The sequence below is a fragment of the Miniopterus natalensis genome, chromosome X (genome assembly GCF_054644295.1).
Source record: "Miniopterus natalensis isolate mMinNat1 chromosome X, mMinNat1.hap1, whole genome shotgun sequence".
Classification (NCBI taxonomy): domain Eukaryota; kingdom Metazoa; phylum Chordata; class Mammalia; order Chiroptera; family Miniopteridae; genus Miniopterus; species Miniopterus natalensis.
The window spans coordinates 96,887,962-96,906,508 of NC_142103.1; the positions used below are offsets into that span (position 1 = coordinate 96,887,962).

The 18,547-nt window shown below is 44.5% G+C and overlaps 1 protein-coding gene across 1 annotated transcript in view; it reads left to right on the forward strand.

The window, feature by feature from the left end:
- Positions 1-18,547, forward strand: part of MAP3K15 (mitogen-activated protein kinase kinase kinase 15) — a 60,010-nt gene that overhangs the window by 40,181 nt on the left and 1,282 nt on the right. The window contains exons 13-24 of the mRNA XM_087813403.1: positions 1,220-1,353; positions 3,586-3,713; positions 5,496-5,626; positions 5,745-5,850; positions 8,520-8,677; positions 11,164-11,347; positions 12,663-12,819; positions 13,319-13,517; positions 14,215-14,400; positions 15,024-15,129; positions 16,014-16,227; positions 17,792-17,903. Of these exons, the coding sequence (XP_087669529.1) occupies positions 1,220-1,353; positions 3,586-3,713; positions 5,496-5,626; positions 5,745-5,850; positions 8,520-8,677; positions 11,164-11,347; positions 12,663-12,819; positions 13,319-13,517; positions 14,215-14,400; positions 15,024-15,129; positions 16,014-16,227; positions 17,792-17,903 (1,815 nt within the window). The remainder of the gene's footprint in view (positions 1-1,219; positions 1,354-3,585; positions 3,714-5,495; positions 5,627-5,744; positions 5,851-8,519; positions 8,678-11,163; positions 11,348-12,662; positions 12,820-13,318; positions 13,518-14,214; positions 14,401-15,023; positions 15,130-16,013; positions 16,228-17,791; positions 17,904-18,547) is intronic.

Below are 18,547 nucleotides of genomic sequence, written 5' to 3' on the forward strand. Positions count from 1 at the left end.
AATGAAATTTTACACTTTCATGTTACACTGAAATTAACTCCTTGAGGCTTCTTTCAGAAAAATATCAAAAGGGTCTCTTTTTTTTTTTTTTTTTTAAATATATCTTTATTGATTTCAGAGAGAGGAAAGGAGAGGCAGAGAGAGAGACAGAAACATCAGTGATGAGAGAGTCATTGATCGAGCCTGCAACCCATGCATGTGCCCTGACCGGGAATGAAACCCTGATCGCCTGGATCCCAGGTCGACGCTCAATCGCTGAGCCACACCCGGCTGGGGTCAAAAGGGTCATTTAATAATTGAGTCGGATATTTGAATTCTTAGCTTGGGATCAGTGTTTATTGTAGACATGAACTGAGTGATGTACTTGGAAGGTAACAGATGTGGGACAGAGAAAGCCTTTTATGGAGCAGACTGATGATGTCTGATTTAATCAGTGATGGGGACCCATTAGTAATCTTAATTGTTATGAGCACCCGTAGAAGTAGATGGGAAGACAGATGCACACACACTGTTCGGTGCACTTCTGTAAGTCGGCACCATGGAGCATAGAAAATTACAGAATCCATCCGTTGCTGCCTCTGCTTTACATAAGTATTGCTCAGCCTAGAGTTCCATTTGTTTTAATCCTCGAGAAGAATCAACTGGAATGCAGCTGTGCACCAACTTTTGATGATGTTTTAGGGAACAAAATTGCAATCCTAATTATAGATCAATTTTTACAGTATGTGTAATGCTAGATTTATACATCTAAAGTAAGGGAAGCCCAGCATATGTACTTTGCATTAAGACAATTTCAGTTTTATTGACCTTCCAATTCTTTTCTGGGCTATGGAAAGAGATTTGTTTTCTAACAATTTGATAAGGGATCATGCAGGAAAACACTTACTTGGCGTAGTTAACATGCTAAGAACCATTTTTAAATTGCAGCATTAAAATAGGGAGAAATCTCCAAAATGTGAGCCAGCTAAGTTTCAGATGAACAATATTTTTAAATTTCTTGGATTCCATTTCATAAAATGATGTTATGAATATATGGGTAACTGAGAATTCTACCCCTTTAAAGTAAGTATTTAATGAAAAGAACATAACCTAAGAAACATGGCTTGCTTGGTACTCAAATAACATTATTCATAAGTTTTTAAAAATTGCAAGACAATGTTTGGGCCTTTCTGGGGCTTCTCCACAAGTAGTGTGCTTTTTTATCTTTCTTTTCCTTTAGTATGAGTATGACCATGATCCGAATGGTAATCGAGTTGTCCTGGGGAAAGGCACATATGGGATCGTGTATGCCGGGAGAGATCTGAGTAATCAAGTACGGATAGCCATCAAAGAAATCCCAGAGAAAGATAGCAGGCAAGTGGGCAGACCTTCCACATTTCTTCAGTCACCACTTCCACAACCAAATCCCTTGCCCATCTCCAAAATGTGAGCAGAGGATTTAAGGATGAGAACATTATGTCATAAAAAATTTTGCAATTCTCTTGTAATAAGAGTGATTTACTTTTCTCTGCATGTTATAAGTAGATTGAGAAAATGGAACCATTTCATTTAGAGGCTTGTGGATTGCATTCATACTTTAAAAGAAAATTAGTTTTATTTCTACCTATCAACTAGGTCTACAGTTTTATGTTTTATGTTTTTATGCAGTTTTTTGCAAATATGTAAAAATGTGACACAGTCGTTTAATTCACATTGTAACTATTTTAAAGGCTATCATTTATTCATATGTGTTATTACAGAAAATTAAATGTGGTAAAAAATTAATTAGCTTTTTGCAATACAGACTTCTTTTATACCCTGCCCTTCAACTCTATCCATGGATTTGGGTTTGTGTTGTTTTTTTTTAAATCACCAATAATACTAACTTGTTTCTTCAACATTTTTAGAGTATAATTAAATGTTTATTCCTTTTTAAATTTATTTCCCACCTAATTCTAAATAAGTACATTGCAGTGCTGACTGTGAAGTGTTTTTTTGTATACAAGCTACATACATAGTAATGGCCACAGTATAAGAAATAACTGCCGCGTGCTCAATAGGTGTGGTCAGAGCACATCTGCAGTGTTGCCTTCAGTGCTGGACACTGATGGCCATGTGCAAAACACCCCGCCATCCAGGTGGTCAGTGAATTATTAGGGATGACCAGCAAGTGATTTCTAGCAGCTACAAGACCCTTCATCACTCATTCATTTTTTTTCATTCATTCACTTTCATTCATCCAATCATTTTTAATGAGATTGTGTGTTATCATACTTGAATTATAAGGCAAGACCTAAGAGGAACTCATTTAACTTTTCCAGGGCTGAGGAAGAATATAGCTTCATTAAGATCACGAATCCAGTCTCCTGAATTCCTCATTCAGTAGTCTGTCTCTTGTTCGCACCATGGCTAAGATGTTGCAGTTGTGGGGTTTTGCGGGGGAATTGCTGGCATGTACCACCTCCTTCAACTGATTCTTATAGTTGTTTCAGCTTTTCATTGCTGATAGTTGTTTCTGGGATTCAGAGCTAGAAAGGGACCTTATGGACTTTTTTGTACCATTTCCTAAATTTACAAGCTGAACTTAACGATATTGGGTACCTTCTCTGTGCCAGATTCTGGATTGACACTGGAGACTAAAAGGTTACTAGGATACTGTCCTTATCCCTGGTTTGGTAGGGAATGCAGAAACTTTGCCTGGGAGCCAGAGTGACAAGTGTTATAATAGAGGAGTACACAGAGTGTGTGTAGAACATAGTAAAATGAATTACTTTTCCTGGGTGAGTTGTGGCAAGTTTGAGAAAGTAAATCACCTTTGAGGTGTCTTTGAGGGATGATTTTGCTTTGGTAGAAAAGGAGGACTCTATGAAAAGAGCATTCTATGCTGAGGGAATAACAGAACTTTTAAGCAGAGTGTATTCAGAGAACAACAAATTGTCTGTTGTGATTTGAATGTAGGATGTGGGGCAGTAAAGGACTCTTGAGATGAGCCAAAATTTTAAAAGATGTAGTCTGACCTGAGTTTGAAGGTCCTTTTGTGCCATGTTAAGCAATATGTTCTTTAAGTGGACTTTGTGAAGGAAGTTAAATGATGAGATGTATGTTTTAGGAAGAGGGAGCATGGTGGCTGGGGATAAAATTGACAAAAGAGGCCAGAGGCTGGGACAGGAAGATCCATTAGGTAGCTGCTGCTGTAGTCTGGGATGAGTCTGTAGAATGAGACTAGAAGGCTGGAAAACAGAACCTTCTAGAACACCACACCACCCTTCATGGAGGCTGGTAAGAGAGGCCAAGGATGGTTGGAAAGTTCAGGCCCTAACACACTAGTGATAATAATAACAGCTATTTACTGAGTACGTACCACACAGCAGGCAATCCACTGGGTGCCTGAGAAATTTGACCCACCTTGGCACCCAGCAGCCTTATGTGGCTGGTATTATTACCCCTAATTTACATATGAGAAGCTGAGTAGGCTCATGGGATCCTAGGGAGAGAAAGTTTCCAGAAAGAAGAGATGGCCAGCAGCAGGGCAGATACTGGTGATATAATGTGGACCTTAAGCTCCTGAGATTTGGCAGGTGATGACAGCTTTGTTTTTCCTGCTAGGCACTCCCAGCCTCTACATGAGGAGATAGCCCTGCACAAGAACCTCAAGCACCGCAACATCGTTCAGTATTTGGGCTCTGTTTCCGAGAATGGCTACATTAAGATATTCATGGAGCAGGTGCCTGGGGGTGAGTAGTCGCTGGTCTTCTGGTCTCACACTCTGAAAATCACTGATGGAAATATAATATACACATCATTATCCATCCTGCCATTTAAAAAATGACAGACCTCTCAGATGTGGAAGAGCATTTGTTTCTCAGAAGAATTGGATGCAAACTTTCCAGTGTCACATAAACAGTCTATTTCTGGTTTGTTAATTCAATCATCAAATATCCATTGAGGGTCTACTGAGTGCTACACTGGGCTGAGTGATGGAAACAGAAATGAGTAAAGCACAGTCTCCTGTCTTGAGGCCCTCACAGTCTAGGAGTTTAAAGGTGGTTTGGACAAGGTGGGACAGAGGTTTATTAAAATGACATTGCAAAATACATGTTGACAGTGAAATTGAACATCACTGCTTTATCTACAAAATCCCCAAATTCAGCAGTATGGTGCAAGAGTATGAGTTCCTTGGGTCTGGAGCCAGATCATCTAGTCTGAATTGGTCCTTCCTTCTGCAAGTTGTGTGACCTCAGACAAATTCTTTACTTCTCTGTGCCTTCAGTTTTCTGATTAACTAAATGAAATGTAAAATTGGAGTAATAATTATTGCTACAATAATTGGTGTAGTAGTAATTATTGGAGTAATAATGACCCCATCTTAGTGGGGTTTTAGATGGATTAAATGAGAAAATGTATGTAAAGCTCTTAAAATGGTGCATGGCAGAGAGCAAGAACTCATTAAGTCTTCATTTAAATAATAAAATAATAATGATGATTATGATCTCAATACAAATGTAAAAACTTCAGTTAGAAATCTGTATACACTCATTCCACTAACAATTACTAAGATGGCACTATTATATTAGGAGCCAAACTATACATTTAAGAGACAGACAGTGGGCTTGATTTTGAGGGTTACATTAAGAGAAATAGTTTCTTCTTCCCTCAGGTTGCTCACAGTCTAGCAGAAAATATGTCAGTTGCTGTTCACATTAAATGATATTCCAGGTGTGAGGTTTAAGGATGACAGTAGGCATGTACATCCCCTTTTGCAGATGGAGAAACTGAGCTATAGCAAGTTTCCCCACAGCTCTGGGTAAGGGGGGAAGCCGAGACTGATGATGCCCAAGGGCCTGCAGGATGACCTCTGAAACATAATCAGAATGAAGTGTGAAGGGAGGTTTACTTTGGACCCAAAGGTTCAGTATTTTATAATATAATTGCGGGGGGGGGGGGGTTGCTAAGACAGCCCTGTCACTATAACCTGGCACTGGGGGCTTCTCATAATGAAGATGGAGAGACCCAGCCTCCTCTGATCCTGGCCCCTGTTGCCCTAAAAAGCCCCCCCCTCTGGTCCTGTCCACCTCTGAACTCAGGGCAAGGTGTAAGACGTGGCTTTGACCCAAGCTGAATGGCTGAGACATTTGTCCAGGATCTACAATGTTGGCCCAACCCTCCCAAGGTCAGAGCATTGTTGCGCTCCTTCTGACTTTGTGTAGCTAAACAGAGCTAACCCCAAAGGTAGCCCCCTGAATTTCCAGGGTCACAAGGGTTTCCAATTCACCCTCTATCTTCTCCTTAGATGCTGATGTGCTGATTCACTTCCAGTCTCTTCTCTGGCTGCAGTGCTCACTCACTTGGGAAACAGACAACATAGGGGGAGGAAAGGCAGTGCATTTAGCACAGCTACAAAGATTTTGGTGTGAGTGCTTACATTAGGATAGGAATATCACCTGACTTTATTTCCCTGAACTCTTAGAATTTAATCTTCATCACCCTGATGAACTCTCTGCTGTGTCCATTTCCAGGAAGCCTTTCTTCTCTTTTGCAATCAAAGTGGGGGCCAATAAAGGAGTCCACCATCAAGTTTTACACCAAGCAGATCCTGGAAGGCCTTAAGTATCTCCATGAAAACCAGATTGTGCACAGAGACATAAAGGTACTTGCTTGTGTGAGCCAAAGAGGTCTCATTAGTGCATCTCAGATCACTGTTTCTTAAGGTCCAAATCTGTTTTAAAATCTGTCTTTAAGCATTTGATGTGCTTCTTTTTCTAAAGGGTGATAACATTCTGGTGAATACCTATAGTGGAGTGGTGAAAATCTCTGATTTTGGAACCTCTAAACGTCTTGCAGGAGTGAATGCATGTGCAGGGACTTTTGCTGGTAAGCAGAACAGAGCTTGGCGTGTGCGCAATTGATAATTGAAGTGGACGTTGTATTGTCTCCAACTCAAATTGTTTGAATATTGTCATAATGATGCACTTAGCCAGCTACTGTGGCAACAAGATTGTCTTTCTTCTTTGCCATCAAAGGTTGGGTAGGTGTAGTGCTCTGAGGTTTTCTGAGGGTTTCTAAGCAATCAGCAAAATGGTGGCATCTCTTATAAGTTAACAGCACATAATTTGGAATCATGGGTAATTGTGAACAACAGTGTTCCTCAGACAACTTGGTAGGACACTTTATTGGTCTGTCATAAAAAAAAAAAACACCACCTGTTACTTGAGTGCATCCTGGTACCTCATGCTTTGATAGGCTTGTTTCCAAGGGTAGGAAGCTTGAGGAATTGGAGCTTCTTTTTCATGTGTCAGTGATGGATCATTTAAGTGTTGAGAAGGAATGGAGTCAGAGTCTAAAATTACCCCTAGCTTTTCATTTACAAGACCAGTGAGTAGAATGATGCTCAAAAGCTACCTACGGTTTTTTGAAATTCCTGTTTGAAAACAACTATAGCAACAATTTTCATCTTTGACAAGAAGTACCGTACTGGTTTTAGATAAGTAAAAGTTTATGATCCCCTAAGGTATAATAAAAGAATCACAAAGATCTTGCTTGATGGAATTGTGAAGCAGCGCTTGTGATTTTATAGCTCTGAAATAAGCTATAAAAGCCAGATGACTGTTGTCTGTCCTTGTAGCACCAAGTTGTACAGTGGACAGATTTGGCCTTAGTTTGGGTGAATATCTCAGCTTTGGAAGACTCTTACTCAACAAGAGAGTTGTTGTGTGTCAGCCATTGGACGCCTGTAATAGAGACACATTCCCTGTCTAAAGGGAACTTCTATGCATCAGAAATGACTTTTAAATTGTAAACCAGGGGAGGTACATGCACCTCAAAATGGGAAAATATTACACTAAGGACTCCACCGTAATCTGCCAAAGGAAGAGTGTATTGAATTTTTCATTCATCGTTTCTGATGTAAATATACATATATCAATGGATATATAAGAGTATGTATGTATGACTGGCACATTTTTTTATTACGTTAATTGAAAATGACTTATATCCTCCTCTTTGGAAGCCACCAATTAACTTGGCGCAATATGTAACAAGAGGGACTCTGATATGACAAGAAGTTATTTCAAGGCATAAAACCCTCAACAATTTATCTCATAATTAACATCCCCAAGGAGAAAAAAATTCACAAAGGAAAGACATGTATAATTCATTATCACATATCACATTTTCCCAAGTAATTGGCTTGAGGAGGCATGAATTTTGCATTGCAAAATGATGTCGGGCTGTTTGGGGAATAAAAAAAAAAAAAAAAGAGGTCTTATTTTGGGTAGGAAATTCCCCTGCATGTAATTACTCTTTGCAAAACAGAGCAGTCCTGTAAAGAAATCTCAGCCGGTTGGTGTAGGTGGACACAGTGGGCCTTTTCCATGCAAATGCCTGAAAGCTCTCAGAGCCTGAAAGTAGAGCCAGAGACTTCGGGCAACTTCTTCTCCTGAAATCCTCCCTTCCTGTGTTCCTCTGAAGAGTCTTCATGTGCCCATAAACCAGCTTGAACGGGAGGAAGGGCCTTTATGGCCAGCATCAGCCCCCTTTGCTTTTGTTTATTAGCAGCATTATTGAGGTATAACTTACATACCATAAAATGCACCTATTTGAAGTGCACAATTTGATGGTTTCTAGTCAGTCTTTGCTCAACCTCTTCCACTTGCCTGAGAGTCCTCCCAGTCCCTTTGTCCACCTCCTTGACCTTTGCAGCAGGAGTCTGGTTCACAGGCAGCTCCAGCTGCTGCGCCTTTGGATCTGCCACCATGTTCACTTACTATTCCTAGCCATTGACTCAGCATAGTGGGGGTACTAGAACAAATGTGGGACTCTTACAGTGGGCAACTTTTGGACTCCCCACTGGCATGGCTTGGAGCTATCTCAGAGCTGCTGTGCCATCTGAGACCCTTCCCTACCCAATTCATCCTTCATCCTCTCCTTTCCCAGGTGTTAGACCTGCATTGTAGTCTGACAGTTCCCCCTGCCCATCCTGCTCCCTCCCTCTTTAGCCTTCATACACCTTCTCCCCAACAAATTTCTCATATGTCTAATCCTGTTTTGGCATTTATTTCTCAGAGACCCAAAATGACCCAGCCATAGTTTTCCCTGGCTTGAACCAGGCAGAGTCAAGCAGTTGCCATCCATATTTTTGTGGCCCTCTGTGTATACCTATTGTACTACATTTTGCCACTGCCACCACCATCATCATCACCATGTCTGTCTCCTCCACTAGGCAGCTGTCAAAGGTCTTGCACTGTGTTTCTTACATTTTGGTGTCCCTCTAACTGGCATGTATTAATATGCGCATATTGAATTGGGCCCATTTATCCTTCAAGGGGCTGAGCAAGCCTCTCTCAGCATGGTTAGTATTAAAGGAAGGCATGTTGCATATCTCTGGTTAAAGAAAAAAGATACAACCACATCATTTATGCTTGAGACCAGCCCCCACCTGTCATTAATATGAGAGTTAATGTTCACACACTTGTTTACTAATGGTCTGCTTAGTTTTTAAGCAATAGGGTGCCCATAATGTTTGTTTTCCTTTTTTCCAATAGGCACTCTGCAGTACATGGCGCCTGAGATTATTGATCAAGGACTTCGTGGGTATGGCCCCGCAGCTGATATCTGGTCGCTGGGCTGCACAATCATTGAGATGGCCACCAGCAAGCCTCCATTCCATGAGCTTGGTGATCCTCAAATAGCAATGTACAAAGTAAGACATGTTTGCTGATTTAGGTTGCTGGTGTTGGGGAAATGTAATTAAAATCTCCTCTCAATCCAGAAACCTCTCCACAAAGATAGGAAAGGAAACAGTCTTGTTATTGCATAAGCATTCAACCAGAGTGTGATGTGCATCATAGGCAATCCACTAAGAGAGAACGAAGACAGAAATAACTGTTATCATTTTATTGAGCCAAGCAGTACAACCCTTTCCATGTTCTCAAGAGAAATGCTAACTAGTCCTCAGGTGTGAGGACTAGGCAGCACCTTTGGTCACAATAGCTCACCTGAGATTCACTGGGGTGACCATCTGTGTTACCTAATGGGCTTTACCCAAAGGAAAAACAACCTCAGATCTTTAAGATAGGAAGTACTTTTGGAACGAGGTGCCACCGAAGTTGGGCTCCTATCCTCCAGTAGTTAGGGGCATCATCTTCCTTGATGATGACATTCAAAGAGATGGCTCCTGGGTCCTTGGGAAACACATTCCTGGCAAGAGGCTTACTTAGCTTTTTATTTTATTTTTTAAAAATACATCTTTATTGATTTCAGAGAGAGAAAGGGAGAGGGAGAGAGAAAGATAGAAACATCAGTGATGAGAGGGTTGTCATTGATTGGCTGCCTCCTGCACGCCCCCAACTGGAGATGGAGCCTGCAACGCAGGCATGTGCCCTGACCAGGAATTGAACCTCAATCTCCTGGATCCTAGGTCGATGGTCAACTGCTGAGCCATGCCCGTCCAGGCAGATTTCTGTTATTTTAAATCACCCACTTTGTAGTACTTTGTTATGGCAGCTCTGTGAAACTTATACAGGGACCTTTGAGTTAACAGCAAAGAGCCCTTAAAAGTAATGTACTTGCAAGGTGCCAGGGTGCCACCCATGTTTGTTCATGTCTTTCTGAGACCCAGGGGAAGATCCACTCCCTATCTTCTTTGGGTTCTTGTCCTGAATTTTTTCCTCTGGTCCCCCTAGTGCCCTCATGGCCCCACCTCTCAGGTGAGGAGTGCCACCTGTAATGCACCCTGCATTTCAGATCTTGGGGGTTCAATTCCATCCAGCTTTAGTGTTCTTACAATCCAAAACTTTTCAAAATTTTATTATGATAAGAACACTTAACCTGAGATCTGCCCCCTAACAAACCTTTCATTGCACAGTACAGTCTTGTGGACTCCAGGTACGTTGTTATACAGCAGGTCTCTAGGACTTTCTCATCTTACCTGACTGAAACCTTATGCCCATCTGTTAGTAATTCCCCACTTCCCCCTCCCCCAACCCAAACTCTCGAGCCCACAATGAGCAGGGTGTCAGAAACGGTAAGTGCACCCTGGTCAAGGGACTTGGGGATGTGAAGTCAAAAGGCCATTCCCTGCGGCACCCAGATCTCACTTAGTGAACAAGGGAGGCCAGGACAGCCCCAGGGGTGTGCCAAGGAGCTGGGAATGGGGTGAATCTGGAGGCCAGAAGGGCTTACACCCAGGGCTTACTGGGTGGGCTTCAAAAAGATGCAGAGAAGATTACGAACTTTAAGACAAGAACTCCTAGAGAGAGCCACCCATGATGGGCACAGTTATGCAAAAGGATTTATGCAAGGTGGATGAGCAAGACTTGTTGAAGCATTCCCATGTCACAGCGACACGTGATAACTCAGCCCCAACTCCTGCTCCCCTGCAGGCCACAGGGACAGAGAGCCTTTAACAGGACAAGGAAGAGCTGGCCAGAAGTGGGAGCCAAACAGAAATTGTAGCAGGAGCCTGGAGAGGAAAGGGCAGTGCCCCTCCCTTAGCCAGTTGTACCCCATGGGGATAAGGGCAGGGGCCATGAGGTACTAGCTTCCAGGTTTGGTCTGCATATGGTAGCTGGAGGTGGGGGATTTGGGCTGCGAATGCATATACACTTAAAGATGAGTGGGCTGTCCTTTGGGGTCCCTGTGTATCAGGGAACAGATCAAAGATACCTTTGAACCCCCTCGGTTAGAGCATCCTGTTGCAGGCTGTGGTCCCAGCCTCATCTCAGTTATCTTCTGTGTAACAAACCACCCCAAAACTATAGAGGCTGAAAACAACCACTTCCTATTTCCCATTGGCTCTCCCTCTGGTCTTACCCAGATTTGCTCATGTGCTGGCTTGACTGGGGCAGGATGCTCTTGGAGGCCCTTGTTCATGTGGTCCTTTACCCTGGGTGTCCCCCCAGCATAGTGGTCTCAGGGCTACAAGAGGACTGCAGCAAAAGCCCCAAGGTCTCTTAAGGCCCAGGCTCTGAAGCTCCCCCGGCATCGTTTCCCCCACAATCAACTGGGCAAAAGTAAAGTCCCAAGAGGCCAGTGTGGCTTGGACATAGGTACAAGTCATTGAGACTGTTACACTTCATCCATCCCCAGCCCCTCAGGATAGCAGGTGGGGAGCTTCTTATTGAAGGTGTATACACTGGGTTCCCTGGTGCCTCACTGTCACATGAGTCACCTCTCCCTCAAATGCAGGTGGGGATGTTTAAGATCCACCCTGAGATTCCAGAAGTCCTTTCAGCTGAAGCTGGAGCCTTCCTTTTATCCTGTTTTGAGCCTGAACCCCACAAACGTGCCACTGCCGCTGACCTGCTCAAAAAGGATTTCTTAAGGCAGGTGAACAAGGGCAAGAAGACCCGAATTGCTTTCAAGCCATCAGGTGAGGCCTACCAGGACAGCTGAGTGACCCCCTAGACCCCTGGGTTCTTTGTTGCTCAGAGACAGTGCCAGCTCTCCAGAACGCTAAGCGAGCCCACACTGCCTATTTTTGTGAAGAGTGGTGAGGGTGGTGCGGCAGTGTGGGGTTGTCCAACAAAACCAATTAATGTGATTTCCTGACAAGTGACACAGCCATGCCACCCACCTTGTTAAAGTCTTGCTGGGGATTATGCCAAGGAGGGAAGCCAGAGGGGCCCTGGCTGGAATTCTGTGCTTCCCCACCTGCAGGGTCTGGTGCTTCATTTTTGGAGCCTGGCCTGTTCCCTTGGGTGGCTCGACCTTGATTAAAGGGCATGTCAGGGGAGTTTGCCTGTATTGGCTGTCCTGCAGCCCATTGTAGCCAAGGGACCCCTTCTGGGGCAAAAAAAAGGGGCAGTAAGTCCTACTGGCAATGACCTAAGAGTGGTCCCTGAAAAGGAAGCCCTTTGTTCTCTTTTCCCCGGTGTCCATGGGGTTTAACTGCAAGACAGACCATCTCAGCATCTTGTTACCAGAGCATAACTAGCTACATCAGTGTTTCCCACAGGCTGGTTAGAACCCCAGAGCCTCAGGCCCATCATTGACCCATTGAAGTAGAAGATAAATTTCACCGGGATCCTTGGATATTTGTTTGCACCAGTTAGAGCAGCACAGGCTTATCAGGCCCCTGCATGGGCCCTCTCTGAGACTCCCCATCTTTCTCTGAGTGGGCAACTCTCCTAGCCTGCAGCCTCCCTCTCTGAGCCTTACTCCTCCTCCTCTGAGCCTCCACCCAGCATCCTCCCTCTCAGAGCCTTCCAAGCATCCTCCCTCTCTGAGCCTCCCCCCAGGAACCTCCCTCTCTGAGCCTCCACCCAGCATCCTCCCTCTCAGAGCCTTCCCAGCATCCTCCTCTGAGACTCCCCTCAGCATCCTCCTTTTCTGAGCCTCCCCCTACAGCATCCTTTCTTTTTGAGGTTCTCCGCCCAGCATTCTCCCTCTCTGCTCAGGCCCCCCACTAACTTCCCCCTGATCCTTTCCCCAGCATTTTTTGTGAGTCTCCCATGTTAGTATTATCCCTCCAAGAGCCTCCCCCACCCCCACCCCAGCATCCTCCCTCTCTGAGTTTCCCTTCCAGCATTCTCCGTTTCTGAGCCCCCCAGCATCTTCCCTATGAACCTCTCCTTCAGCTTCCTCAGTCTCTGAGCCCCCTCCCGGTTGCACACTCCCTCCCTGAGCCTCCCCGAGCCTCCCCCTACCTCTCTGAGCCTCTGCCCCTTCATGTTTGCCGCACACAGAGAGTTCCCGGGTCACTGCCATGACCCTGGGCACATTGGAGGAATTTGTGGGCCGCAGCAACAGGGAGCATGGCCCTGGGCCCCTGGAGTTGGATGCCCAACCGAAAAGGTTAGAGAAGACCTGGGAGCCCAAGCGTGGGCTCTGCAACCTGCTCAGGTACTGCCTGCCCTGTCCGCCTGCTGTGGGCCTGTGAGGGCTGCTCATTCGGGGGCAGCAGGGTGGGAGGTGACGAAAATACCTCCCGGGTCAAAATCAAATGGACTTGAAGGGCTTTTGCTTTCTTTCTGCTGGATCTGTAGGGTGTCAGGGGTCAACAATGTGAGGGGAAGGCAGTGTGTTCTCTTACTAGTCTCCCCCCTCCTGCATCTCCCTTCCTCCTTCCCTTGTTCTCTTCTCTCTGGTCTCTGGCCCTCTTTGCCTGCCCTCTCTTCCCTTGCCCCTTCCACCTCCCCAGTTGGCCCTCATTCTCCCTCCCCCCCGTTTTCCCTCTTCCTGACACTGCTGCTAAGGGAGATAGAAAACACACTGCATCTCTCCTCCATCAGCCTGCCTCCTGTAATTTTATCTTCTTGAAGGTGACACTGCAGAGTCACCTCTTGGGTCCTAGAGTACAGCTTTGCTTGGGACACAGGTTGTCACCTATGTTTGTCCGCAGTACTCGCAGTGTTCAGGATGAGAGCTGGATCACGGAAGATCAGAGCATGGCAGGCCAGAGCACAGCCTTGAACCCTGAAGACAAGGACCTGGGTCACTTCCTGCTGAACAAGGACAGGGAGTGTCGTACCACAGTGTACAAAATCCTCTGGGAGGGACAGAACCTGTTGGCTTCCAACCTGCAGGAGTGCCTGGCCCAGGTACGGGCTGGGGGGAGTATGTCCAGGTCCTGGAACAGGTCCAGGGGGATCAAGGTTCCTGCTACCCTGGAACATTTGCAGTTACAGTAATCACCATAACTATTTCCCAATGTCTGTCCCTCCAGCAAAACAAAACGAAAATACAAAGGGGGGAAAAAAAAAAAACTCCACTGAAGCCAGTTTGCAGAACACTGCAGTGAATCCAGGCTTGGATGGGGTGGTGCTGCCCCTGGTGGAAAACAAGCGAAATGGCAGCACAAAGCCCAAGAGCTCTCACCCCTTGCCGTGCTCTGGGAGAACAACCACTTTAGGGAGAAAGGTTATGGATGAAAATATTGGAGTTATAACTTATTTTACATAAGGAAAGGTCCTTTTAGGAAGAGGCCAGTGCCCCTTCTGACAAGGCCTATTCGGGGGGGGGGAGGGGGCTTACAAGGGTTAAACCGGATGGCGGAACCATTCCTAGGGGGTCTTAGTTTCATGTGTATGTAGGCCAGCAAGAAGGGGGGCCACATAACTCTCTAACAGGCATGATGGAGGGAATTCCAGGAAGAGACACCTCGTCTCACCTGAGGCATCCACAGTTCCTTAGCAAATGAAACATGGACTATCTAGTTAAATCTAGTTTCCCACAATGCTTATTGAATTTTGCGTCTGACAATGAAAGTGATTTTTGTGTGCGTGTGTGTGTGATCAGAATTCAGAAGAACCGTACCTCTCAGTCGACCACATCAAGCAAATAATTGGGATCCTGAGGGACTTCATCTACTCTCAGGAGCACAGAGTGATGGCATCCATGATATCAGAGCTAAAGGCGGACCTGAAATTTGACAGCTTGTCCCTCAGTCAGATTCTCCTGGTACTGTTTGGATTTCAGAATGTTGTAAGTACTCTATCTGGCCCTAGAGGACATGCCAGAAAGCAGGTAGCCCATTGAAGCAGCTCATAGCCAAGCCTCTGGAGTTCAGTTACCATTTTGTCTCACAGCCCCCATCTCTCCTCACCTGTTTACACCTGAATCTGGGTTTTAGAAGTTCCTTCTAAACATTGAATATGCAATTACTGGTGAACGGGCCAATTGCATTTAGCCACAAATAGCATGAGTGCAGGATTTGGGAACAAGTAGCATCTCCCAGCTGACTAGGTTTGGGGTTTAAACTTATGTGTCTGCCCAGACAGATGTGAGTTGTTCCAAGCCCGAGACCATGTCTGGCTGAGCTTTGTGTCCCAAGCCCCCAATACATAGCCTGACATTTCATAGGTACTCAGAGAATAAACAGTGAAGAGGCCCAGTGTGGTAGAGCTGATCACTGTACCCATCTCCTGGACCCCAGCACAACTTAGGGTCAGCTTGGAGAAAGTCTGGAAGAAACATAAGTAGGGTAGAAATGCAGAGCAAAATGGTTAACACTTTATCTCAGAGAGTAGAAGCAAATTAGAATTAGTAAAAACTCGTATTTCTTAAAAGTATAATAGACCAAAAATCTGGGTTCTTATGATTTATAGGTGAATAAAATGGTGAGGAGCCACTTAAGAAACCCCCACTGGATGTTTGCGATGGAAAACATCATCCAGCGAGCAGTGATGGCGGCAGTCACCACTCTCATCTCAGGTAAGTGCCTGCTCCTCAGTCAAGGTCAACTTCAGGCTATGGAAAAGACCAGAAATGTTGTCTGTGCTCAACAGTTGTTGCATTCTCTTTCCTATCTTGGCTATACTTCCCTGCAATAAAGTAATACTGTCACAGACCCTTTGGGGCTAAGATCCTGTGATTCTAAGAATTTCTCCTGGTGCTGTATTTCTGTGCCCCCTGGGTCTAACCAAGACTAAACTCATGATCTAAAAGTTAGCATAGATCCTGCAGTGCATCCTTAGGAACACTTGCCGGTTGGATGAGGATTTAATGGCTCAGTCTCCTCTCAGAATCACCATATGGTAGCTCTAGATATCATTTGTTCTTGTCAACTCTGTTAGCGCTGCTTAATACCCAAGTTGATTCTCTTTCTGTGGTGACTTCTTCCTGCAAAGGGAGATTTGGAAAACTTGTGTTGACACTGCCACTTCCTCTCTGGGTTTCGGTCCCTCCGTCTTCTGCCTGCTCCCCTGAATGCACAGTAGCCAGGCTCAGCTTCCATCTTCCAGGAGAAGCTCTTTAATCTCCAGGACTGCATTACTCCCCACTCCAAGCCGGCAACTTTCTGTAGTAAAAGTATACAAGCCAGGTGGGAAGCCTAGCTGTACCTTTTTAAAAAGGTACAGCTAGGCTTCCCTTGGCTAACTTAACATTTTAAGCCTCAGTTTCCTCATCTTTAAACGGTCTCATCACCTTTGCACTGCAGAGAACTGAGTGAAATAGTCCCTCTCCATTTATAAAATCACAGTCCCAGTAGAGAGTCACATTGGCAGGGCTAGCCTTGTTTGCTGGCACAGGATATAAGCTACACAAGGCCCCGGCCTTGTTGAACCTTGGTCCTTTCTTCTTCCATGATTTTGCAGAGCTCCAAGCCTACTTTGAGCCCGCCTTGGAGACAGAAGGGGTGAATAAGGGCCTGGATGAGATGGACCAGGACAGTCCCCCAGCAGACCCACCTGGAAAAGAAGCACATGCAATACATGGAGGGGCCAGACACACTTTAGCAGTTGTCCAGCCCCAGGAGCTCCAGCAGGACCTGAGCCTCCAGCTGGGCAGTCTGAGGCAGGAAACCAACAGGTCAGCAGGGGTGGGACAATGGCCTGGACCAGCAAGGCGATTGATTTAGTTGTTGAGTGCCTCACCTAGGTCTCAGAAAAGAATCTTCACCACCAAGGAACTGGGCAAGGGGGTATTCTCAGCTTCAGCTGGCAGATTAAATGCCTCCCTTTAATATTGGGAATCCAGGCTGCAGAGTACTTAGCCATATTAAAGGCAGCAGCATCTCAGTTCTTTCTCTGTGTCTTTTCACCAAATAGGGCCCCTGGCATGGCCTGTGGGTCCAGCAGGCTCAGCAGTGGACATCTGCAGCCCACCTCTACAGAAGTAGCCGAGTTGAGGACTGGTTAGCACTTCACAGTGGTGTGTGGCCCATAACCCTGACCCCAAGGAAGTTTGTCATGATCCTCTCGGTGGGCATTCGTGGACTGCCTTCCCAGCCAAGGGAACCTGGCACTGTTGTGAGGTTCCCCCCAAAGCTGGTCTGTTTTATTCACTTCCTGACACATAGTAGGTGCTCAAAAAATATTTATTAAGAGAATAAAATGATTCCTGTTTTCTCTGGGGGAAATCACATCATGGATCTAAGAAAAGTATGAGCCACAGCTATAGTGAACAAGCTGGTATTGGTTCCAAATGATGCCTTTTTGCCGTATGATCATCCATAACACTGATTAATATTTAACTGGTAAGGTGCCAGGTGTACATATTTTGGAAGAAAAGCTGTATATACCACTAGGGATCTCTGATGTTTAATCTTAAGCAGATATAATCCTTTTTAGAAAGACCTGGAGTTTTAATTAATGCAGTGGTGGCAAAATTTTTAAAGTTTGAAATATGACAAATGTGAAAGTTGACAGTAATACTTAGCACTTTTAAAAATGTTTTTCTGGTAAAGTTTATAATCACCAATTCAAAAAATGTTTTTTATATATATATATGTTTTATATATATATATAGATTCAAAGATGATTTTTCTCCATTGTTGATGTTACCAGCCTCAGTAGAATTAGTAAATAGCAGCCAGCACCAACTGCAAATGCCTGACAAACAGTGAATCCCTACAAAACACAAATGCCCTTGCAGGATGGAGGTGCGTTAGCTATTGTTGGGGAGAGCAGGAAGATGGTGCCTACTGCCCGAAGTAGTGCTGCCTGAGGATAACTGGTTATGAGCATCTGTGAGACCAGTTTCTGTGCAGCAGGAACATGGCTTCTAACTCCTTGGCTTAGTCCCCTGGGAGGAGGGAAGAGCCTGACCACTAGTTTCAGTGACTTGATCTGACTTAGGGAGACAAGTTGAAGTTATCAGATCATTCTGGCTGAGTTCCACTGGTTATCTTTTGGTTCATGACACATTTTGAGACAAAATATACTTTTGCCCTGAGCATGAGTCTTTTTTTCAAGGGGAGGAAACAAGGAATTTGCCCATGTGCAGACTAAAACCTGATCATGGAACTTTTAAGAAACGAGACTGACCATTGGGATTGTGCCATTTCTTTCAATCTCTAATGTTCAACACGTTTGAGTTGAGTTGAATGTTGTTAGACTCTCTTTGGATAATGGTTTTTTTTTTTTTTAACCAGACTTTTGGAACACCTACTTCAAACAGAAAGAGAGAATCAGAATCTTATACAGCAAACCCTAGAACAGAAAACTCAAGCATTGCATCACCTTCAGTCACAATTCAAATCTAATGGTGAGTGACTTTCTACTTGCTCTGACTTACGTCTGTGTGAAAGACTATTTAAAAGCTGGCTAATATTCTAGTTATAGGGAATAATCTCAATTAAGTACTCCAGTAGATTCTAGAATACTAATCAATAATAAAAAGGAACTACTGGTACATTAAAAACATGATGAATCACAAATGTTATGCTAAGTGAAAGAAGCCAGATTCAAAAGGCTACACACTATGACTCCATAAGTATAGAATATTAACAGCATTCTGTTAAAGGTAAAACTATAGGGACAGAAAACAAATCAGAATGGGCAAGGGGGACTGATTATAAAAGACCACAAGAACTTTTTGGGGTGATAGAAATTTCTGTATCTTGACTGTAGTGGTCACATGACTGTGCTGCATACCTTAAAAAGGTTGGTTTACTGCATAGGTTACACCTCAGTAAACCTGCCTTGTTCATTCTGTGCTGCTTACAAAATGAGGTCTAATGCAAAATCTCAGCAAAACCTATTTCCTCCTTTGTTTTCAGTGCAGTTAGGGATGTGACTCCTGAGAAAAGGCATTTTAAAAATGGAAATAAGCATTTAAAGTGATAGGTAACCAAGTTCCAAACTAACTAAAGGTCATAGGTAAGGATTATTTGACTGTGGAGAATGAA